Below are 25,007 nucleotides of genomic sequence, written 5' to 3' on the forward strand. Positions count from 1 at the left end.
TCCGTCTGTGTTGACAACTGCTGCTATACATTCGATTTTTTGAGGAAATTAAGGGAAAACATCTTTAAATCAGTGTATTCTAGTGCGCAAGTCTGATGCGTGCTGCACGCGCTTCTCTGTTCCGCTTTTCCAGCACGCGCTTGGGAACGCGCGTCACTCACGGTCGTTTTTTACCTCAGAGACAAACATTATTTTATCGATTTCTTTTCTTTCTTTCGTCATTTAGTAAATTAAATGAGAGAACAAATATTTGAGTGGTTTTCGATCTTTTTCAACGTCTATATGAAGATGAAGCTTTTGTTTGATATAAAAACAGAGATGATTATTAAGCTAAGTAGGCTATGAGCAATATGAGAAAAGTGGGATGTGGGAGTCTTTTTTAACTTATTTATGTTTATTTAACGATATTGGGTAGCAAAAACATCTTACTTCAACATATTTTAAATGTAAAATCTAACACAATAAATTGTAAAAGTAGTATTGCGAATAAACTACTTATGATAGGCACTGTATGTCCACATAAATATTTATAAAAGCGTAGACCAAAAAAATGCGCCCCTCGGTAAACGCCCTCATATATGAGAAGGATTTTGTTTCCAAGGCGGAGTTCCTCTGTAGGCTACTGTAGGTAAACCGGCCCCTTTCACTTCTGACTTTACTTCACTGAAACACTTCGGTCGCGACTGATGTGAATATGCCCGTAACTGAATGTGTTAACATAGGCTGGGCATTATAAGTCTTTCTTGCCGAAGCTTTGCGGGTGCCTACCTGCGACTCACTGGAAACACTGCAAAATGGACAGCGGGGGAAGAAAAGTGGTCGTTTGTGACAATGGCACCGGGGTAAGATATTCAAAATGAAGTGATTAAGATCATGCATTTCAGTTGGGTGACATTTTAAATAATGTTACATATTTTATGCATTACAATGTTTATATTCATTGTAGCTAATGTTTACTATTTTGGCATTGTACACAGCTATAACAGTGTTTTAAAAAATGTTAATTGTGTGTAGGTTATATAACTGTCATTACACGAACATCTATGATTGTGCATTTTTTTCAATGTAAATAACATTTAAACATGTCTACTTGTATGTGTTTGAGGTCGTTTATTTACAGACCTTTAAAGTTCTGTCCCTGCACTGCTGCTATAGGTGCAATACATTCATGGGCGTGATACATTGTTTGAATCTGTTTGAACATGTTTTAAGAGGAACGCTGAAAAGTCTATGCACATCACCTTAAAAGGTGGTATGGGAAAAGATGCAATGTTATTGGTCACAAATAAGGAAGTTTTTGTCACCCTTTCACTAAAGGGCAAAATCAGACAAATAATCAAAAAATGACAAGTCATAAATATTATACAGAAACAGATAAACCTTTGCTGGAAGGCTCTGCGTAATACTTAAAGAATACATAATGTAAACAACTTAAGTGCTTGCTAATTATTTATTCTGATTAAAAGTGCTTTTGATAAATCTTTTAAATATATATTTATTGTTTTATAGTGTAAACTAACACTTTAGGATATCCCTATATCACAATACTTTTAACCATGCATATTTTGTGTGTGTGTGTGTGTGTGTGTTCGTGCTAATTTGCACTACAAGTGTTTATGCCCCATCAACACACTCAAAATGTTATTTGTTGTCGTGATCTTTGTCATCTTCTCCCAAATTGTTGTCAGTTTGTAAAGTGTGGTTTTGCTGGGTCAAATTTTCCCGACCACATCTTCCCTGCCCTAGTGGGTCGACCCATCATTCGGTCAGATACGAAAGTTGGCAATATAGAGATCAAGGTGAGTATTTCTGTAATACTTAATGATAAAATGTCTAAAAAATGGTGCTGTAGCTGCTCACTATTTTAATAAACTATTGCCTTAATTTTAAATGTGTCCACAAATTATTTTTAAAATTGGAGTTTATATTACAAAAATGAACGATATACTCATTTGTTATCGTTATTTATATGTTATGTTAACCAATACTCCATGTCCTTCCCCCACACGCTTCATCTTTCTTCACCTCCCCATTCTCTCCATCAAGGATCTTATGGTCGGCGATGAAGCAAGTGAATGCCGCTCAATGTTGGAGGTATCATATCCCATGGACAATGGTATAGTCCGCAACTGGGAAGATATGCTGTTCCTCTGGGACCACACCTTCGGCCCGCAACGGCTTAACATCAACCCTCCCGACTGTAAAATTCTGCTGACAGAACCTCCAATGAACCCATTGAAGAACCGTCAGAAGATCACTGAGGTCATGTTTGAGACCTACAAGTTCCATGGTGTCTATATGGCTATTCAGGCAGTGCTGACTCTATATGCTCAGGGTAAAATGTTTAATTTATGTTTATAGTCTTAAAGGCTGGTGTAAAACATGAAAATTATTAGTTTACCTGTGCTATCTTCTTGTGGCAGGTTTGTTAACCGGTTTAGTGATTGATTCAGGAGATGGTGTGACTCATATTTGTCCTGTATATGAGGGCTTCTCTCTGCCACATCTTACTCGCCGTTTAGACATTGCAGGACGAGACATCACACGTTATCTCATTAAGGTGTGACACTTTTTTGTGTTTCCCAACTGAGGATGACCACTTAGATCAGGGGTGTCTAATTCTGCTCCTGAAGGGTTTGCTGTACTGCACAGGTTAACACTAATGATACAAACCCATACAGTCATGGAACATGTTTTCAGGATTATTTCAAGATTCCTAAAGGAAGGTTCCGAGTTTGTTAATCCGTAAATGCGCTATTGTATTTAGACTCATCCCTTATGTTTACAGTAATACGCTAACAATGGAAGTCTGTGGAACAAGGGATTTTACTGCGAAAAATTCTAAATGCAGACGCTTTTGAAATTATTTTGAAACAATTTTAAAAACTTTGAACCTTCTACAAGTGAAGGTTAACCCAGAATATTTAAAGTCACAATTAAACGGAAGTAGTTATTGTCTTATTTTCACCGTCGTGATGTATATCCGAGTGAAATGGCTTTTTAAATGATAAAAGTTAGGGTGGGACTTGAATTCGTCCATCGAGAATAATTGGATTGTTTAAAGTTGGGTGTCTGTGACGTCACCCATAGGTTTGTGAAGAGCTTTTTTGAAGCCAATAGGAGTCGGTGCCTGCGGTCACCATCTAGGTCACACGTCACCGCACATCACTCGTGAATAACCGAAAATGGGTAAAGAGGTGGGATGTGGGTGAAGCTGAGGTGGCTGGTTGCTGAAACCACACCCGCCTAGATCGACTCTAGTGACAGCAGAGGCAGTTCACCCGTCATTCATGTGGACACGCCCTTAATTATGCAGAACTTTAAGGCTTAATTTAATTTAAACCGATGAGTTATAAAACAATTCATCCCCTTTAGAGTTGTCATGAAGGGCAAAATTAGCTATATAGACCAAAAACAATTTTTGCACCAAGATGTAAACATAATATTTTCTACTGTAAAGTCAATGAATTTGCAGTTAAAGTCATTTCCGTGTTTAAAGTTTTTAATTTCAGTTTCATTGTGACTTTAATTAAACGGGAAAGCTACAATTAGACATTGCTTTTCATTATTTTAAATTATTTAATTTGTCTTTGCTAAAAAATTGTATTTTGACATGAAGGAAGCTTTCATTTTGGGCAATATATAATTAAATGTATACACATATATGCATATAGATTTATATAATTTTTTTATAAATAAATTAGAATTTTCAATAAACAGCTTTGAGGTTAATTCATTAGACATTTGAATTGTTGAAATTAATACTTTTCCTTAAATTATTTCTATTATCTAGCTTTTGCTTCTGAGAGGCTACGCTTTCAACCACACAGCGGACTTTGAGACAGTGCGGATGATGAAGGAGAAGTTGTGTTTTGTGGGTTACAACATCGAACAAGAACAGAAACTAGCAAACGAAACCACAGTTCTGGTGGAGTCATACACAGTAATATACTTTAAAGATCAAAATCTCTAAAAGTGCACTTGACAATTTAGATAACAGTGTTCACTTCATCAACATCTGGTCTAATAAATTCCAGTTATTAGATTATATTTCCTAAAGGGGGCGCAAAAGAGCCCCTTTTATGTGCATTTAAAAAATATATTAACCCTTTAATAGAAAGTAAAATATGAAGATGTAAAAAATTAAATCTTTTTTGTGTCACCAGTTACCAGATGGGCGGACGATAATGGTTGGAGGTGAAAGGTTTGGCGCACCAGAGGCACTTTTTCAACCTCATCTCATTAATGTGGAGGGTGTCGGTGTGGCTGAACTTCTCTTTAACACCATTCAAGCAGCAGACATTGACATAAGGTCAGAATCATTCTGAACTATCGCTGTACATTACAAGTCATTGACATTTAATACCTGGTGCAGAACTTGACTTCTGCTTCTTTCTGAATATATGCTCTAGCAAAGTAATTGGACAAATTCTTCTGCTAAAGTTCTACAGCCAGAAGGTTAGGTGATATTTTTACCCAAGAGGTTTCGGAGACACTTGACTCTGCATGTAACAAGTTAAAAATGTATTAACTTCACTCAAAAATAAAATTTGCTGTTAAGTTTAGTCATTTTTTTTCACTCAGGCCAAGATGTAGGAGGCATTGTTTCTTCATGATATATGTAATCCATAGGTGCCACTAATTTGGGATTCAAGCTTCCTATCACATTAATGATGTACAGTATGCACAGTAAGTGTCATTATGTGATAGGAAGCTATTAATAATTGACTAATTTCTTCTCTTTGGAAATATGCATGTACAGTACCCTACACTCGCACTTGTAAGCCCAACGCTGCATGCACATTACAAGCAACTTTGTTGCTGTGTGTTGCCCATCTCTTTCAATGAGGTCATTAAGAGGCGTTCCTAATTCTAGTTGTCCGAGCAACAACTATAAAATAATGAGTAACTGTCCTCTATGGCCCTGTCTTTAATGGCGCACTTCATGTGGACTTTCGGTCTCGTGGACTTAAATTGCACATGCTCGCTTAAGCCCTTTTCACACAGAAATTCCGTAAAATACATGTAAAATGCATCCTGGATTTTTCCGGAATAGTTAGAGTTTTTGTTTGTTCACACTGCCAAGATTACACGGCATCTGATGGTCCCGGAAAGACACGTGACATGTTGAAAGTCCCGCCCTCTCTTCTACGCAGCGTCTGAAGTTTGCATATTATATATTATTTCTCTCTCCAGAAACAACTCGCGTGCATTTTTGTTTATAATAAGACTACAAAGGAGCGCGTGAATGCACAGTTCTATGCTGGTGAATGATCTCAGCTTCAGAGTGGATATTTGACAAGCTCCCTGATTTCTGCTTTAATACAGTTTTCAGACATTTCTCATCGTGATTGTTTATATGCATTTAAAACCCGCATTTTTAGGAGCTGAACAATATATCTCGTTGGAAAGACATGCGGGTATTTTCGTTTATTATAGCTCAAATGAGCATGTGACGCGATATTCTTTTATGCTGCTGAATGACCTCTAGCTGTTTCAACGCAGTAAGTAAAGATCTAACTTACCTGATATCTGCTTCAGTCCAGTTTGCTGACATTTCTCGTAGTGAATGTTGTAAATCCCTCATTTTAAAGAGTTGAACCAACTTCATGTTGCCATGACACGCGGGTCCTCACTACAGCACGTGCGTCATTGTTTATGCGTCTCATATATCATTTTCTGATAACTGCTTCGATCTAGTTTGCAACATTTCTCGTGGTGAATGTTTTATGCATGTTATCTGTCGTTGTAAGGAGCTGAACCATAACTTGTGTTGTGATGATGACGCGCGCGTCCTCACTTTGACACGCCCTTTACGGCATTCTTGTTCACACAGAGGGTTACCCGCGTATCTTACTAGGTCCTCTTTCCGGCAACGATCCCAGAAGATTAACGGAACGAGTTTTTGTTCACACAGACGCTTGTCTGGCAATTTTACGGGTATTTTCTGGGACCAGAGGTCTGTGTGAATGGGGTTTTAGTCTACGAGTCCGTAGGGTGTCCCATCTGTCATTTTTATGCTTTGAAGTGTGCTCATCAGTGCCCCCTTTGCCCCCTTGATGCGGTCTCCGGCGAAGCGCACTTTACCAACCCAGAAGTCCTTGCGAAAGAGCAATCAGATCAATCCGACGATGGAAGGAAGGAGTTCACACCGACGGGCGAATTCCCTTCTTATTTCCGGCGTGACGCTCGAGTCTGTCTCAAAACACGCCTCCGGTGCACCCACGTGGACTAGCATCAAGGGTCCCTAAAGTCTGCACTCTATGATGTCATCAAAGTGTGGACTCTGAGGAGGACCGCAAGTCCGGGGTGTGCCATTTGGGACAGGGCCAAAGTAAATGACGAAGGACATATGACGTGAACTCCACTGCTTTACTCTCATTGGTAGTCGCTAACGAAAGTCGCTTGTCATTTGCATTAAAATGTTGAACTGTTCTTAACTTATTCGCATCACTGCACATGCCATATTTGGTCGCCAACGGTCACTGACACTTGTGTCTCTGGAAATCACCAGCTTAACAAATTAACCAAACCGTGCCTGGGCATGGTACAGAGTGATCACACTAGTCAAATAAACCAGGCTTTGGGGGTCAAACGTTGTTTTTTTTATTGGGATTAGGTGACAAGACATAGTAAACAGTTGCAAAATCACTGAAGATGCTACTAAAAACAATGCAAATGATGAAAGTCAGAATGTAAATATTAAGAAACTGAACGACACATCAGGGGCGCTGTTATCCATGTGACTACCACATTTCAAGTAGATATCGCTGCAGACCAAAGACCTACAGGTGGGAGGAGCTTATGCCACAAATAGGCTGGATAGATATCGCTGCAGACCAAGACCTACAGGTGGGAGGAGCTTATGCCACAAATAGGCTGGATTTAACAAATGGGCAACCCATTTTTTGACGAACTGGGGACTTCAATACTATTACGTCCGTTGCATTCTCTTTTCCTATTTTCTTACCATTTTCGCGTCGGTTTAGGGTTAGATTTACATAATGACATCCCTACCCAAACCTAACTCTAACCCCAACGCCAGGTGACAACTGTTTAATTTCGCGTACCTAACTCTAACCCCAATGCCAGGTGACAACTGTTTAATTTTGCGTACACTGTTTAATTTTGCGTAATCTAACCCTAAACCGACGCGAAAATGGTAAGAAAATAGGAAAAGAGAATGCAACGGACGTAATAGTATTGAAGTCCCCAGTTCGTCAAAAAATGGTATACGAAATACGAAAGGTATACCCTCCGCGTCAACATATTGACGCATGGTCAAGTGTCGTCAAATATTGACGCCATGGGGTGAGACTGTGTTACAATGGGAGGGGCATGCCTAACAGGCTTTATCTAAATTATTGCTGTTTCGAGTCTGTTTACATGACGATAGCGTAGTCAAGCTCTCGTACTTTAAACTTCCTAATATATGTTTCTGTAAAATGGAACAGTCCTGAAATTAACAGACTCGGAGCACCAGGGCAGACAACAAAGCATCCCTGCATGATGTTGTCAGACTCGAAAAACAGCAAGGATTTAGTGAGAGCCTTTACTAGTAACACGGATCAAGCTCTCAGTAAATACTTGGTGTTTTGAGTCTGTTTACATGACGATAGCATGCTTTATGTCAAGCCCTTAAACTTTAAAACTTCACTGTGGTTTAGGTTTAGGGTATGTTTCTGTAATATTAAACACTTCTAAAATACCAAGTATGTAGAAGCAAGGATCACAATTTCCGTATTACCCCACATTAAAGAAAACATCTAAAATCATTTGGGTATTTGTACAGCCCACTTGCATCTAAAGTCCCACCCACTTCCCACTTTGGTCCTGGCTGTGACCTCCGTTTATACCCATCTTCTACATTTGGGTTGGATTCAGGTCCAAGTACTTACAAGCATAGATATTTATAAAAGCTAGATGTGTTACGGAGTCTCTGACGTCATCACTTGGCGGCAATCTTACCACGGGGTGCTCGCTCACTCGTAGCATTGTGTTTTGATGATGCATGTGCGTTTGAATGACCATGGCTTGCTCAATTTTCTACCAATTTTCGAACAGTTTATAACAAACCAAACCGTTTGAAAATCAGTAGAAAATTAAGCAAGTTATGGTAATTTAAAAGTACATGCATCATTAAACACAATGCTACGAGTAAGCGAGCTCCCTGTGGTAAGATGGCTGCCAAATGCGGACGTTCCACTCAATTGGCCAGAAGCGCGGGCGAGACGTCTAGCCTTTTTACATATCTATGCTTACAAGGGACCAAAGTTTGAATGTGAAACACGTTCGTTTCGTGGATCTTTAATCCAATTTATCTTCCGTGCATTTAGCAAACTTTGCTCGAAAACTGTGCCGTTTAACAGATTCTGCCTGCAAATCAGTATTTCTGAATGGGCTGAGGTGGGGATTAAGTGGATTTAAAGCGAAGGTATTTAATTTACATGTAATACATGCTGAGAGCAATCAGTTAACATAATTATCTCATTATTGTCAGAGGTAGCATTTAGCGGCTTTTGCATCTGAGCTCTGAGGACCCAGTCCCGGGTACAAAATTTCGAATTTTGACTCAAATAAAATATTCTTTTAATCTTTAATGGTCCATCATGGACCCCAGTAACACATATGAGATACTGTTTGAAAGCTTAGACTCTTTACTTTCTCCAGATATGCATCACTTTGAGAAATCTTTTACTGTAAGAAAGTTATTTACACTTAATTTACACTATCACCCCCCCCATAATTTTTTATATGATTTAATATTCACATATTTCATATTTTTCAAGTATGACAAACATGGGCAAGTCTTATATCAACTGAAAGCTCTCATTCTCAGGAATAAGGCTACAGCGTTATTTTTGTTCTATTATCAACACATAACCAACAATAGTTGAATGAATAATAAGGTAAAAAATCGTCTTTTGTAAACATATGGGAAAATTGAGTGTGGACTGCCTCAGATAGCACATATAGCCACAAATGATACATCATCTTTTCTCTTAGGTCCTACTCTAAAAAATGAGTCCATTCACAGCATTTTCTTAGGTTGTGTGCATGAATAATCCCTTGTTATTTATTATATGTCCAAAACAAAAAAATAATATTTATATGAAAAATGTATTTTCGGACACTTCAGTAAAATGAAAATAACTTTTGAATGCGTCATGCTAAAGAGATCATTCTTTTTTTGACTGTTTACTGCTGGTAACAACCAGAACTGTCTGCAGTCTGCTAGAGCACACAGAACCAGAGTTATACACTATCAGAGGCAGTATTTACAACATATAAAAAGAAAATTTGGTGTTTCCTCATATGAAAAACAACATAAATAACACTATTTGTCAAAAACAGCAGCTTTTTATGTAACTTCAAAGGGTTTTCTTTAAAATGATATAAAGCAATTGCATTTATTCCACTGTATGTGGTTATGGTAGCACTTCAAATGTTTTTTGGCAGAAATTTAACTCCATAAGCGTATTATTCCTCCCATCAGTTGGAGTAAAATAACTTTTGCATAGATTATGATAGAGAAAAAAATCTTTTTTCCTCTGTAAGCTGGCAATTGCTGGAATCAAACAAAACTGTCTGCAGGGAGCTGAGGCACCCAGGGCCAGAGTTATACACTTTCAAATAAAAACTTTAGAAAAAAACATCAAAAAGCGCCTATTTATTTTTGTGTTTATTAGAGGACTGACACCACATACAACCATGTTTAGCACTTTCAACAGTGTTTTATGTAACTTCAAAGGGTTTCCTGTAAAATGATACCAAACATTTGTATGTAAACCTCTGCATGTGGGTATGGGAAGCTTTTGAAATTGGGTAGGCCAAATCCAGGCGAAAATCCCCAAAATAGCTTCAGGGTGGAAGAAGTTAAAACTGTTGTTTGTTTTGATGTTCTTGTCAAAACCTGTGCCTTAAATATTATATAATATTATATGCTCATGAGCTTGGTCTTTTTATTTGAAGGGCGGATCTTTACAAACACATTGTCCTGTCTGGTGGCACCACCATGTACCCAGGACTTCCTTCCCGTTTGGAGCGTGAGATCAAGCAACTTTACCTAGAGAGGGTTCTGAAAGGAGACACAGAGAAACTCTCTGTAAGCTAAAGGCTAATATACTACTTTCCTCTTTCTCTCAATTACGTAGTTTGAACATAAATGGTTATTGCTATGGGCCTCAATCATAACAATTTGATTCTGTTTCTACTCTAAATGACAAAATACCATGTTCAGAAAGCTTTAGTTGTTCAAATCCAGATTTCGCAACATTAATACACTTTTTGTCCCAAATATTAACATTTTAAATACTACTGAATTTATTGTGTTTAATTAACCTTTTTACAATTACTCTTACTTTGTCTACTGCAGAAATTTAAAATTCGTATTGAAGACTCTCCGCAACGTAAACACATGGTGTTCATGGGTGGTGCAGTGCTAGCCAACATCATGAAAGATAAGGAGAGTTTCTGGATGTCACGAGCGGAGTATGAGGAGAAAGGCCTGAAGGTGCTGGACAAACTGGGAGGTGGACAAAAATGAGGGAGTCATCACAAATCTCGACACCATCTCAACACCATCACTATACACACATAATTGTGTGCCAATCACATTCATTGTTATAAATGTAAAGCAGTTTGCAAATTTCAAAAACATAAATAAACCTTTTGACAGTTTTGCATTCTAATGAAAACATTAACTGTCCCATTTATAAACGGTATTCCTTCTGTAAACAGATGGAGGTTTTGAATAGGTTCACTTCTTTTAAGGGAAAGTTACACCCTGATAAAGTAAGCAAAACTCTTTCTCTCTCTTTCTCTCTCTCTCTCTCTTCCTAGATAATTGTGTCATCACACATTGCTATGTTTCTTAAATAAAGACAACATTTTAATTAAAAAAAGAATCAACCTTTTTTTTTTTTTTAGCATTTTTACATCTTAAACATTGTTAACGTCTTCATAAAGTACTGGCAAAATTAAACAGAACAGATGAATTGAGGAAATGTAATCTAACATTTTTAATACTTTGAACATTTTACTTCCATGATGACTTTATATTAGTTGTCTTTGTACTTACATAAGAAAAATCATTTGATACATTGTAGGGGAGAGCGGGGCACAAAATAACGCTTTTTGGCTTTGGCTCTATCTTTCAATTTAAACAATCAACACACACAAATATGCTTTTGGGATTAGCTTAAACCAGGACTAGGCCTTATTTAAATTAGGAAATATAACTAGTTTTAACAAACATACAGTACCTTATTAAAACATTACTTGTGTGCATTTTGAGGCAAAACAAAGGGCACTGGTGTATTTTAAAATATACCACTGCAACATGTTTTCAGTTTGGACAGCTCTTACATTTATTTTAGTCTAGAACTAGTCTAATCCCTGTCCGGGAAACCGCCCCTTAAAGTTTGTTTGTGGGACCTATTATCGTACAATTACACCGAAAGTGACAGGAGTGCAAACATTACAACTTGCCCCATAGGTGGGATTTGTTGTAACACCTGCTAGAAAATTTTGTTCAAACACAAATATGCAGTTTCCCCGAAAGTGATTTTAGATTAATCCAGGACTAGACCTTATATATAGGACATTTAAGCAGTTTTTTCAAAAATACCTTACAAAAAACATTACTGGTGTGCATCTTGATGTATACCATACTAAATTATACTATATACTAAAGGTGGATATTGTTTATATATCTGCCTATAATAGATAGATATCCACACATTCATCCATCCGTGATCCTTCATCTAACCATCCTTGTATTATGCATCAATGCATATAAATAGATTTTTTTTAAAGGGCTGCAAAACTAAGACAACAAAATCATAATTGTCAGTTATTTCCCCTGATATTGTATTAACAGTTATCATTTGATTAATAATGAAATGAAAACAATGTTAATGCTATACCTGAGGCTTAATTATAACACTTTGCTACAAATAACCTCGCTGTGAAAAAATTTTCTCAATCCCAGCTATTAGTTACTAGGGGTTGCCGACATGTTTCAAAATGGTGTTATGTTTTAGGTAACAAGCTTGAAAAAATATAAGGTTGGATTTGGGAATTTACATACCCAACCCAGAATTCGAAAAAACACCAAAACACATCCAAAAGACTCTTTGTTCAATATTTTAGCGTAAACACATCAAAACTTTTCACGAATTCACAGGAGATCATCTTCTGACAGTAAGAGAAAAGGACAAAAAGCCCAGATTGCTCAGCCCTGTATAAATATGTAAAGAAGCCATGTTACAATTAACATGCGTTAGTTTGTGCCCCACTCACACCTACTTGTAGTGTATGTGTTGATTTGGATAGGTTTAGGGTAAGCAGTGGTTCTCAAAATTTTTCGGCATGCGGCCCCGTTTGTGTATGGTGCATCCTTTCGCGCCCCCCACAAAATGAAAATGTATGACATAAAACATTCTAAAACTTAAAGGCAGGGTGCATGATCTCTGAAAGTCAATGTTGACATTTGAAATCACCTAAACAAACACGCCCCTACCCCAATAGAATCTGGACCTTCTTTTGATAGACCTACCCCACACATACACAACCCAGGCAATGATGTTGTTTAGTAGACACGCACCTTAGTGCTGATTGGCTACAGGTGTGTTTTGGTACTCGGCCCGATTCCCTTTTCCAAAGCGTTTTTCAGAAATTTCTTTAAAATTTTAATTATACATTGTATTACTGTTATTTGGTAGCCAAATTACACAAAATTTATGAAAAATTAATGTATTTTGTAAAATGTCATAAAACTGGGGCACCCCTGGCACCATCTCACAGCCCCCAGTTTGAGAACCACTGGTGTAAGGTAAAGAAAATTCATAACATCAAACAATCTTAAAGTTAGAATTTTAATTAAACAAACAAAAACAAATGATTCAGTGTAGTTTTGTTGGTTAATAGATTTTTTCTGAGGTTTAATTACACAGAATTTATGATAAATTAATTTTCCATAAAATAAAAGTTATATTCAAAAGTTTTAGTCTCTCTCTGTCTCTTTAAAATGTTGACTGTTTACAGTTCACTATTTACGCTTTCCAAAACACAAAACAGTCAAAAGATTTTCAAAACTACATTCGAAATTATTACTCAGTTGCTGCCATCTAGTGGACTGCAAGCACAAATCATTAACTTTGATGATCAAACTGTTACTAATATTCAATATGTTAAACACATATTACCAGTCAGCATTCACATTGGAGTTTAATATTGTATGTTAATCAACAGTACAGCACCGTTCTGTAAGGTAAGCAATCAATATTCATATATCAACTGAGTATGCATGATGTCATATGAAATGTACTGTTCATTTTTTTATCACAAACAAATGCATGCAGAGGTCAACCATCAAGAGTTTAACTGATCAAACAATAAAAGCACTAAAATGTTAAATTATCAGAATTCCATTAAGAATAGCATTACATTTATAGTAATACAATATATTGTAGAAAGAAGATGTTACAATGTCACATAAAAAAAAAAAAATAATAATTTGATGGAACAGCCATTTGATATAGGTTGATCTTAAAGTAGTGTCATTTGCATCCCCATGACTTAATACTGATTATACACCAGGAACTTAAGCAGTGACGTTTCAGCACTTGTGAATTTCTAAGCTTTTCCGGCTCAACAACATTTGCTTTCTGGTTTATGTTAAATTATGTTTTGAGTTAGCAACCATAAATCAATCACTTGCATGTTTATCTGCCCACCATAAAGGTAAAACTTTACCTGTACATTCAGTAAGTGCAACATAGAATATTAAAATCTTTGATAACATTTCTTTGGAGATTATTTACATGGAATAACTTTATATATTCATTTCACTACATCCCTCTTTTAATAAACCAAATAATAAGGTCAGTGCTGAATCACTCACAATACTATAATGTTCAATGCTTTTAAAAGTGACCAGAGTATCCGACTTATGCTCTAGTACCAGCAGTAACATACTCTACAAGTACACAAACACAGATGCACATGCATGTTTGCAAATCTGTGAGAACAGTTTGATGACCCATGGGGTACTGGTATATTAAAAAATAGCAACATTTACAGGTTAATGCATTTTTTTATCTAACAGAATGCAATTCTGCAGAGGCATCTTTATTATGATACATTTAAGGATTTGTGGAGCTTGAAGCATCTGTGTTCACATATTTATGTAGAGCAAGTTTTGAACCAAAAATAAAATTGCTGTCATTATAAACTCTCTAGTGTTATTTTTAGAGGGGACATGTTTGGAACAACATCACATGTGTTTGTAATAAAGTGATGGTATTCACTGAATGTTACTATAAAGCACACAACATACTTAATCATTCACAAACCCAAAAAACTCAGATGCATCCATACATTGATGTCATTTTGAACATAACTTATGCTCATTTTCTAGCTCCGCAGTTACACAGCACCTGAAAATGACCCCTGCTATCGAAAGTAACCAAGGGGACTATTTTCGGGCACTATGTAATATCATTGCACCTCCTTAAGCCATGTTACGTCAGCAAAGTCCTTGATTATTATGCCAGAATAAGAGTATAGTTCCTAGCCATATCGGTCTAGAAAATCGCAACTTTTAATTTTCCATCAGTCTTAGTACACGATGTAGCTACAGAACAGTCAAGTTTTAAAGAGGAAAAATATCGAAACCCTTTGGTTATTTTTTTGCGCGATGCTAATGGTCTAATCAGATTCAATGAATTATGCTAAACTATGCTAAAAGTGGTAGCGCCAGACCCGGAGATCAGCTGAATAGATTCCAAAATGGTAAAAATTTAAATGTTTAACTCTAGTGGAGCTAGAAAATGAGCATATTTTTTTAAAAAGTGGAGTGTCCCTTTAACACTTTGGCATTGTTTTTTGGCAATAAATTCTTTTAATTAGCCAATCAATAAGCAACAAATGAAACTCTGATAGCTGTATACTCTACTGCGTATTAAAATCACTAACACGTATTGCTTTATACGTATACGTACAATGGTGTGAAAAAGTGTTGGTCCCCTTGCAGATTTTTGTCATTTTTTTGCATCTTTGTCAAACTTTAATCTTTCAGATCATGAAAATAAATCAAAGGTAACACAATGCAAACTGCATTTAAATTAATATTTAATAATCTGAAACATTAAAGTGTGACAAACATGCAAAAAATATAAAAAATCAGGAAGGGCCCAACACTTTTTCACACCACTGTATATGCATTATTTCCGAACCTCACAAGGATCTCGCCTTTGGATCACATGTAAATCACTCAGGCACGCACACACAGTATTAATTTTACTCAACACAAACATGCCATTTAAATGAATGTCATCCATAATCCTTCTGCAATCCATTTCTTACTCTTCACACACCGACTCTCCCAGATCCACAGCGCCTCCTCTGGTCAGTCTTCGTATCTTACTAAAGTCGTGATCCGAGCGAAGATAGGACAGAGAAACGCCCTCGTGCTTGCCTAGTTCATGTGGTTGAAAATGGGCAGGTAGGGGGCGCATTTCCCCCTCATTCCTCCAGAACAGACAGTAGTGCTGGGGCTCGTTCACACCAAACAGCCCTGCGCAAATTTGGGCTAAAGCCTCTACGTTTTCCCCCGCCTTCCAGAGAAGTGTTCGAACTGCATTACGATTGTCATCCTGAAATAACACACGTACGAATCTCTACACTCACACACAAGAAACATAGCGCGTTTAAATTGGTGGGGCATGAATTACACACTTCTAAAAAAACTCACATAAAATAAATGTTTTGATCATTTTTCATCAAAATGTAATAATGTTTTTCACAGCTGAAATGACTTTTCTGCTGATGTAACTAGGGTTGCGTGTTGGTGGAGATATTATAGTAATATTATAAAAAAATCATTTCATGTTTTCACCCTCTTACAATCCAACCCAGACTCTGGAGTAAATCCAAACTACACAATGTACTATACATCCTGCTGAACTTTCTTTTTAAAGAGCAGTTTAAGTATTTTTTTCTTTTTCATATAACTGAAAGGAAGAGTAAGGAGTTAACCCAAAATTTCATTTTTGGTGAGGTATGCCTTAAAAAATTGTTGTCAGATTATCATTAATAACCACTTTTAAAGTTAAATTGTGTTAAATTAATTTGAAGTGAACATGAAATGAACATTTCCCCTATTATTTTATAAGGGGACATATCAGACTTTTTCCATGTTTAAGTACTAGAATTGGGTCCCCAGTGCTTCTATTAACCTAGGAAATGTAAAAAAGATCAACCCATTAACTTAGTTTTGGTAAACCATTATCTGCAAGCAAGTGAAAAAACAGGTAATTGAAATTTGGCTCTCGTTGTGATGTCAGAAGGGGAAAATACCGCCCCTTGATCTGCACTATCCAACCACGGCACTACCATTTAATGCAGAAATAAGCTCATTTGCATTTAAAAGGACGCCTACAAAGTGGCAATTTTAACATGCTATAATAAATTATCTATATGATATTTAGAGCTAGAACTTCACATATGTAGTCTGGGGACCCCAAAGATTTATTTGACATCTTAAAAAGTTTTGTGAAATGTCCACTTTAGCATTTTAATTACAAAAAGTGTAATGAAACAGTATGTTGGTTTCAACCTGTTTTTGATGATTGTCTCTCTGGGTTTTGGCGTCTTGGCCCCGCCTCCTGCTCCACTCTCTCAAACTCTCTTGAGCCTCACTGGTTAGACTACAGGTGGGCGTGGTCCCATGCTTGCTCTGGATCAGGTAAAGGCTGGCATACACACTTGTCAAATAATATCCACCTATAAATAACCACACAAACCCCTCAGTTTGGCAACATCATGACCAGCTGACATCTTACATCCTATATCTTAACATTAAGGTTGTTATCATTTTTAGAGTTACCATGTGCTTAAGCAAATTTTATGTAGATGTATGCAACACTGATATATTTTTCTGAAAAGAAGTATTCAGAAATAATTTTCGCCATTGGCTATGCCCACCATTTTTAAGTTTTTTAACTTAAAAAGTAATTTATCTTTTTACAATGCATACTAGGATTGCCTTAGATTCAATTCTGCTTTATAGAGACCACAAAGATGTAGGCCTTTCTAGCAGAAAAATTGTTCCCTGCAGTTTGGAACAGGCGGTACCTCACCATGGTTTGTAGCACAGCCTGTACCTTTTTGCTATTGGGGTGATTTCTCTTTTACCTTCTCCTGTCAGCCATGATGGCTCAAGCAGCTCCATCATGTACTCCGTCTCCAGCAGCAGGTGTGGGATATTACACTGAACAATTACATAGGACACTGCTGGCAGGAAGTCCTCTGATCCAACTGACTGATCTGCAAGAAGAAAGGAGTATGGAAAACGTACACTTATTGTGTGGACATCTATCTATCTATCCATCTATCTACAGTGGCCCAACCCACATTCCATCACCCTAAGTTTTCCTATATATAATGCCGAAATCTTTACTTACCAGGTTGTGTCCCCATAGCTCTGTACACACTCTTGCACACCTGCAGCAAAAGCAACACCTTGTCAATAGGTGAATGGCTCCGTTGCATTAGCATGAGCTTTGCCTTTGCTCGCTCTATGCCCCGAGCATCCAGGACCCCCACTCGTACACCCAAACGCTCTAGCGTCCCCTCCTGGCAGGCCAACATGCTGTCTGTGATTCTCTGTAAGGAGCCATCTTGAGTGTGCAGAGAGACGAGTGTCTGGTGAAGCTGAACCTTCAGTGGCTTCAAAACGCAGCCAAACAGAGCTTTCTCCAGTGCCAGATCTGTAGGTCACATGTCAAAATAGGGACAGTGTAAGTCTAAAGTGCTATATTATATGTACAGTATGGTGACCCATACTTCTGCATTTAACCATTCCATTGAGTATTGAACACACCCATTGCAAGTCATGAACAAATTTAGCAGCAGTTAAAGGAAGCGCTGGTTTGATTAAACAAAGAGTTACTGGGTCGTGGGCTGTTACTGGGTCCTGTTTAGTCACTATTTTATAGACAACAGAACAGATAATATGTAAAAAAAATAGCATTCAGTTGTGTTAAAATGCAATATAATGTGACAAATCAAAGAGTAAAACACGACACAATCATGTCACATATATGCTAATCCGTGTGTGACGTCATCACCGCCACAGTCTCTCAAAATCCTGTGGGAAACACTGTGGTTGTCAACATAAAATAAAATATAAAAGAAATAATAATAATAAATCGTGTGAGTGTGTGTGTGCGTGTGTGTGTGTGTGTGTGTGTGTGTGTGTGTGTATTGCTGTAGTATGAATGACAGTTGAACAATATGCAGGGTATGAATCCTTGAAATTTAATCCAGTTATTGTAATGTTAGAGTAGCCTAGGTCAGACAGGCCTAGTAAAAATAAATATCAGGCCTTGAAATAGGCTGTCAAAGTAACTGTAGAGTAGCCTTATACATATTTGCATTTAATTAATTTTTACCATTTAATCATGTAACTATTTTAATTGCAGTTTTCCCAAGTGTGGCCCTCCGCTAACTTTGCCAAAGTAACTGTGGCCCTCAGGCTAAAACTGTTGCCCACCCCTGCCTTAGTAACTTTCAATAGTAAGGTTAAAAATAGGACAAATATTGAAACTCTTTGGTAATTTTGAACGCGATGCTAATGGTCTAATTAAATTCAATGGATTATGCTAAGCTATGCTAAAAGTGGTACCGCTAGACCCGGAGATCGACTGAATGGATTCAAAAGTGGTAAATATCTAATGTTTAACTCTAGGGGAGCTGGAAAATAAGCATATTCAAAAAATGTAGAGTGTCCCTTTAATGCTTTGTCTCCTCTGTCCTCGCTTGCATCCTAGGAGGGTGGAGCTAAGATGCGAGGAAAGGAAATGAGGATGCACAAATAACAATTAAGAAGCACCCAATGTCCACTCTCAGACATACTGCATCAAACATGTTTTCATTGTCATGTGACCCAATGATGTAATCAGAACAACCACAACCATACACTGTAAAAAATGTCTGTAGAAATTACAGTATTAATGGGTATTACTGGCAACTAGCTGCCAGTAACTTACTGTAGATTTTACATTTATGTTATTTACTGGCAACATTTTGTTTAAAGTTAAATGAACATGAAACATTTTTTGACTTTATCTTCTACAGTAAGTTACTGGCAACCAGCTGCAAAATTACAGCAAATTTTTTAGAGTGTAAATTACATGCGATTTTATTGTACTTGTTAAATAATGCATAAGGAATTTTGGTACCTAAATCACCCAAAAAGCTGCCTGGTCCGTAGATTTACCAATGTTTGATTATAAATTCACCTTTTAGAATTTGCACAAGATAATAAAGCATGCACACTTAAAAATCTAATCAGAAGTACGTCAAACGGGTACTTTTCGGCTGTTTTTCAAAAACTATGAATTTGGATATACACTGTAAAAAGTAAAAGTTGGATCAACTTCAAAAATTACTTCAATTGGTAATGCCAAAAAAAAAATGCTCACTTTTCGTGAACATTTAAGGTAAAAAATTGGCTTCAATCGATAACACCTTAAATATTTTAATATTTTCAACTTCAATTTTTCACTTAAAGTAAGAATTTAGTAATCCAATTTTTAGGCGTAAAATTAAAGTATTAAAGTATTTTTAAGTTGACACAACTTTTACTTTTTACAGTGTACTACTCACTTCGCAAACTGATTTTCTCCTACGATAGTTTGGAAGCAAAGGATTTCAGGCTCAGCAATGGGAGAAGTCAGAAATGCATAATGCATTATTCTAAAAATGCACAGTGCACTTTTGATCCTACTCAATTGAAAATAAAGCATATGGCCATGATAATGAACATACAGGCAAACAGCCACTAAACAGCTTGGTAAAAAATCAACAAGATCCACTGTTCAAATCAAATTATTGTTTGTACACCACAAGAAAGAGCCAACACATTACAGCAAACAAGAAACTTTGAGTGCTGAGCCAAATCTCAAACCCATCCCTCCTTCTCTCTGTCTCTCTCTCTCTCTCTTTATTTGTTTCCTGAAGTATGCGTGGGAATGTGCTATGTGCTAATGATAAATGTAAAGTAGAAAATGCAAATACATCCACCAACATCTGAAACAGCATCCATCCCCATGGACTCAGAAATGTGGACGATTTTTATATCTCTTGCTTTGATATGAGGAAGATAAGTCATAATCGTACCGATGCTACTGTACACTATCAGTTCCTCCAGCTATGCAGGCTATTAAAAATCTGATGATTTTATGTTTTTTCTGCAGAACAATCATAACATTTAAATAAAATCTATCATTTTTTTCTGAAATTGTACAAATGATTAGGCAGGGTACCACAAAAACACTGCTTAACACACTGTTTGAAAATATCATATTTTCCACCTGCAATGCCGATACATCATCTCAGACTAAACAGCATTACGGTTTTATTGGCGAATACAACAGTGCAACTGAAGCACAGACACTCTTTATTGCAAGATGATTTTAAAGATGAAGGATATGGACTTGAAATGGTAATGTTCAAGTTCAAAACTTACGCTGTGTTTTTAATGAAAACACCTAGACTCGGGTTGCCCGAGGGATTGTGTCTGTAATAAGTATCACTTGGTAAGATGCCTCCTTACCTTTCTCATTCTCGGGTACGAGCGTTTCAATCGGAGGCTCTATTTCTCCTGCTTCCAAAAGGAGGCTCTTGGCTTGGGACAGAAACCTTCTCAACCCTTCAAGAATCTCCACAGCAGAACTAAGCTTTGAGGCCTCCAATTCCTGCCTCTGGTTCTCCAAGAAATCCTGCACCAGTGAACCAAACGTAGAGCGCCTGTCACGGGAGAGTTCATCCACCAAACGGGCAACACGGCGTTCAGGAGCAAACACGCAGACGAAGGCTGCGGTCATGCGGCGTAGAGTCGACGTTGGGTTCGCGGAGGGGTAGCGGGTACCCCGTGCGGCAGGCGGCCATTGCTGGGTGGAGTCCACCAGTGCGTCCTCTTCCTCCAGACTGCTAAAAGAGCTATTGCTGTCCAGTTCGGCGAGGGAGGGAGCGCGAGTTCTGTCCAAAGCGAGACAAACTTCACCGTCTTCAGGATCTTTCTTGAGTTCGTCATTGTCTTGTTGGGGTTGAGAGTTATTCTAGAAGCACAATAGGTTGAGGAGGGGGAAAGGTAATACAATGTAAATTTCACAACAGAAATACACATCACGATCACAACCTTTTCAAACCGCGTAAAGTGTAGGCACAGTGTGTTGAATATCATTATGTTGCTTGTAGGAGGCAGTTCAACCAGTAAAGGTCACATTTGTGCTAACCTTCCTCCACCCGCGCTTATACAAATGCGTGGTGACCGTGATTTAGTAGAATCAACATCTTTTGTTAGTCCTAACCCTATCCAGTCCTGAGATCATCATTGTCTTAAGATCCTCCATTCTTCAATATTGATTGAGTATTGATCCAACACATTTGATTTGACAGACACCTGACTGTGTGGATGGAACTTCCTCTTAACCCTACCCCCTAGAAATAATCTCTAGGATTGATAAGAATATTGTTCAAGCACCTAACCCCAGTGAGACCCAATATATTAACTCTTTCATTTTATATATTGTATGTTTATATATTTAAAGGTACAGTAAGTAGGGTTTTAAGTGTTTTATTAATCAAAATCAATGACTTTATTCATAAATATGTCCTTGTTGGTGTCAAATGACCTCTGCCAGTGATCTGACTTTTCTTTGTAATCTTAGAATTTCTTCTCTTTACCTACATTGAACGGATAAGTCCAAGAAGGCTTCCATGTTCTTCTGCCGTATTGATAAACTATAATAGCAGAGAGGGACAAAAAGCACTAGCCTACCAATGCGTTTCCACAACGCGTTTTCATTCAAAACACGTGAACTAGCTGAAACGGACTGAAAGGAGATCAGTGATTACATAACGGCTACCGTAGTTGCAACACGCATTTGGAAAAGCGAGGCGCTAGTGAGCACTATTCGTTTGAATGCTAAATACAATTTCACCACTAGATCTAAATCCTACTTATTTTTCCTTTAATGGAAGGCGTTAAACTTTTGTGAAAATCATGAAAAATGCTGGTGCTGGCAACTTTTTTTAATCGCTGGCGGGAAAAGAGTTAAAGAGAAACGTAGCCTTCTTTGCAAAATCACCCAAGAATGCACTTACAGTTGGTATGTGTCCCAACATCTGGTCGTCCTCCTCTTCCGAGGTGGGAGACAGTGCCTGAGTCCTCTTGAGCATGCTCATCCCTCCTGTCCGTCTCTGGCTGCCCTGGTTGGAATCTTGTCCTTGCGCCTCCCCCTGGGTCGGATCAGAATCTCCACCTGACAGACTGAGAGAGGTTTCGTTGGACACGCGGACCCTGAGGCTGCGTTTGAAGCGGTGGCGTTTGTGTGAGGCAGCTCTGCTGGGCTGGGATGGTTGAAGGAACAAGGGATTGATGAAACAGGGGCTGATGACTCTGGATGTTTGGCGGGGTGTTGATGGTGGTGGGGGTCCATTAGGAAGACTAGGGGATGTCTGAGAGCTCCAGAACTCTGAAAATATCACAGAAGATTGTGAAAGGCAGAACACAGCAAAAAATGACTTTATTCCATTATGATTATTGTATTCCAAGTCTTATATAAATAATAAACATAACTTAAAAATGAAGTTATGTAAATAAAGTTACATAGATTTGTGTGAGAAACACGATTTTAACTTTTTTTTAGGTGAAAATTAGTCTTTTAACAGTTTGGGTGGCATTAAGTGTGGAGTGTTTTGTGAACCTGCAAGCAATAGCCATTATTTACCAAATAATGTTCGAGAATCAGACACAGTCGATCACTTTAAGTCTTAACTTAAGACATTCTTCTCTAACAAAGCATTCACATAAAATGTCAAGTAAATGTACCTATCCCGCAATAGTTAGTTTGTCCAGAACAAAGCATTCATAACTCATCTGGGTAATATACTTATGCCGCAACAGTTAGCCTGTCTGGAACCGAGCGGAGTGGATTTTAAACCAAAATACTGTATGACACTTGCATTACATGCGAACGGCCCCTACGCTAATAGGATTCTGTTTTTCTCTCCCTGTCTCATCCTCGACCCAGAGGACAATGAGACAAACAGACCCAGTTCCTGATGCTGTGAAGGTCATCACACCACTGATCTACTGGCTGTCCTTCACCATGATGCCCAGCCGATGCCTGACCAGCGACCACCGGCTGAACCAGTGTAATCCTCCTACCCGTTTCATATCCCTATCGTGCTTATATATATAAATATATATTTCTCAAGGGTTTTTCTCGTTCTAGGCGTTTTTCCACAGGGTTTTTCTCCTAGGGTTTTTTTCATCCTATGGAGAGTCAGCCAACATTGGCTTAACTTTCTGTATACGTTACATTATTACTACGCTCGCTTGTATGGTTTATTATTAGCCGCTGTATTCTGCTTCTTATATTATCTATCGATTTTTCTGTGTATTCATGTAAAGCTGCTTTGAAACAATTAACAATTGTGAAAAGCGCTATATACATAAAATTGAATTGAATTGAATCATTTCACCATCTAGGTTAATTATAGACCCAGTATAGTCCAGCTATGAGTAACCCACTTTAAGGTAAAATAAACTTTTTGGTTGAATGTCATTTTTGACTAAATAACTTGAGAGATGTATGACATTCTATCATGTAAGCAAATCAACAGTGATTACAAGGTGTTTGATTTTATAAATACATTTTTATTCGATTTAATTTATTTTTGGGATAAGGTTAGACATCTATTACATTTTCAATGACAGCCCAAATGTCAACTGCCTTGTTTTAGCCTCGACATCTGGGCTGTGCTTGGGCGGCTATTAGAAGTCTTTCTATAAGAGAAAATTGCTTGCTGGCTGATGTACTAAATGTTACTGAATAATAGGACAGTTAAGTAAATACTATGATTAGACACGAAATACAAGCTTGTGTGTAAACACAGCTAACAATGCTGTTAATCAATGAGAGTCATTCAGTAAACAATGGTAATGAAAAACATGTGAGAAGCTCAGATGCAAAAACCTCTAAATGCAACCTCTGTCAAAAATAAGATAATAATATTAATGGCTCTCGGCACGCATCTCATACGGCAAAAATACTTTTTTTTCTGGCCAAATTTTTTGTATATTTTTTGAAGTATGGGATCATACATTCATAAAAAATACTTTTGCTTCAGATCTGCTTAAGCCTCAGGCCATTCAGAATTACGTGTTTGTTGGCAGAATCCATTAAAAGTCTGATAAAAATGCTAATTTAGAAGAAAACGTCAGACGCACTTAGAGGGTTTTGCATAAACTCATATATTCCTACCCAAACCCAGATGGGAAATGTTTTCCAGTTGTGTGTGTGTTGTCGCCTGTGCAATAGCTTCCGGGAGCTCCAGTGGAAAAGGCAATATGTCTCTGTTGAACACACATACAAAGAAACATATTAGGCAACAATTATGTACAGTAATACGCTATAGATAATTACTCCTTTGTAATATGGTTCAATGTACCTGCTGATGGTGTAAAAGGCCACAAGTCTGCAGAGATCAGGGAAGCTCAGAGCTGAACTTTCTAAAGAAAATGCTAAACAGAGCATAGATCCATCACAAACAAAGTTTCAAGTTTCACTTAAAAATAGATGCACCAAATATATACATTAACCCATAGAACCACTGCAACTTGATTAGGTTATTTTAAAAAGGTCATGTCAACAGGAGTTCTTAACCATGTTTTAAAAATAAACATCTGTATGTGTGATGTGTTAAACTCACTGGAGTCTTCCTCACGAATTGGAAACTGTGTTACACCCACACCAGACTCTCCTACTCGAACACAAAGAACCTTCCTGTGGGAGGCGCTACACTTACATACCAGAAAAGTCTATGGAAAGGGAAAGGGGACAACGCCATTAAAAAAATAGAAAATTCTCTCATCATTCACTCACCCTTATACTATCTCAAGTGTAAATCACTTTCATTCTTCAGCTGAA

General features: G+C 37.5%; 2 protein-coding genes across 4 annotated transcripts in view; one reads left to right on the forward strand and one right to left on the reverse strand.

The window, feature by feature from the left end:
- The first annotated feature begins 296 nt into the window (after positions 1–296).
- LOC129437174 (actin-related protein 2-B) lies at positions 297–10,682 on the forward strand. 3 transcript variants are annotated; one of them, XM_055195334.2, is made up of 9 exons: positions 297–628; positions 723–842; positions 1,689–1,799; positions 2,047–2,335; positions 2,424–2,560; positions 3,794–3,943; positions 4,167–4,312; positions 9,973–10,105; positions 10,376–10,682. In XM_055195334.2, exons 2-9 carry the CDS (start codon positions 795–797, stop codon positions 10,544–10,546), a joined length of 1,185 nt encoding a protein of 394 aa, XP_055051309.1. In that variant the 5' UTR covers positions 297–628; positions 723–794; the 3' UTR covers positions 10,547–10,682. The 3 variants fall into 3 exon arrangements, with proteins under 3 accessions (XP_055051309.1, XP_055051310.1, XP_073715856.1); XM_055195335.2 differs by having other exon boundaries at positions 297–624; XM_073859755.1 differs by lacking the exon at positions 297–628 and having other exon boundaries at positions 635–842.
- A 2,177-nt stretch (positions 10,683–12,859) lies between these two features.
- The window catches only part of rin1b (Ras and Rab interactor 1b), a 42,167-nt gene continuing 30,019 nt past the window's right edge, over positions 12,860–25,007 (reverse strand). The window contains exons 3-11 of the mRNA XM_055195315.2: positions 24,790–24,898; positions 24,529–24,601; positions 24,342–24,433; positions 22,177–22,547; positions 20,624–21,128; positions 17,469–17,774; positions 17,200–17,331; positions 16,622–16,788; positions 12,860–15,683 (exon numbers count right to left, since the gene is read on the reverse strand). Of these exons, the coding sequence (XP_055051290.2) occupies positions 15,366–15,683; positions 16,622–16,788; positions 17,200–17,331; positions 17,469–17,774; positions 20,624–21,128; positions 22,177–22,547; positions 24,342–24,433; positions 24,529–24,601; positions 24,790–24,898 (2,073 nt within the window). The 3' untranslated portion in view covers positions 12,860–15,365. The remainder of the gene's footprint in view (positions 15,684–16,621; positions 16,789–17,199; positions 17,332–17,468; positions 17,775–20,623; positions 21,129–22,176; positions 22,548–24,341; positions 24,434–24,528; positions 24,602–24,789; positions 24,899–25,007) is intronic.

This window comes from Misgurnus anguillicaudatus, chromosome 21, assembly GCF_027580225.2.
Source record: "Misgurnus anguillicaudatus chromosome 21, ASM2758022v2, whole genome shotgun sequence".
In the NCBI taxonomy this organism is placed as follows: Eukaryota; Metazoa; Chordata; class Actinopteri; order Cypriniformes; family Cobitidae; genus Misgurnus; species Misgurnus anguillicaudatus.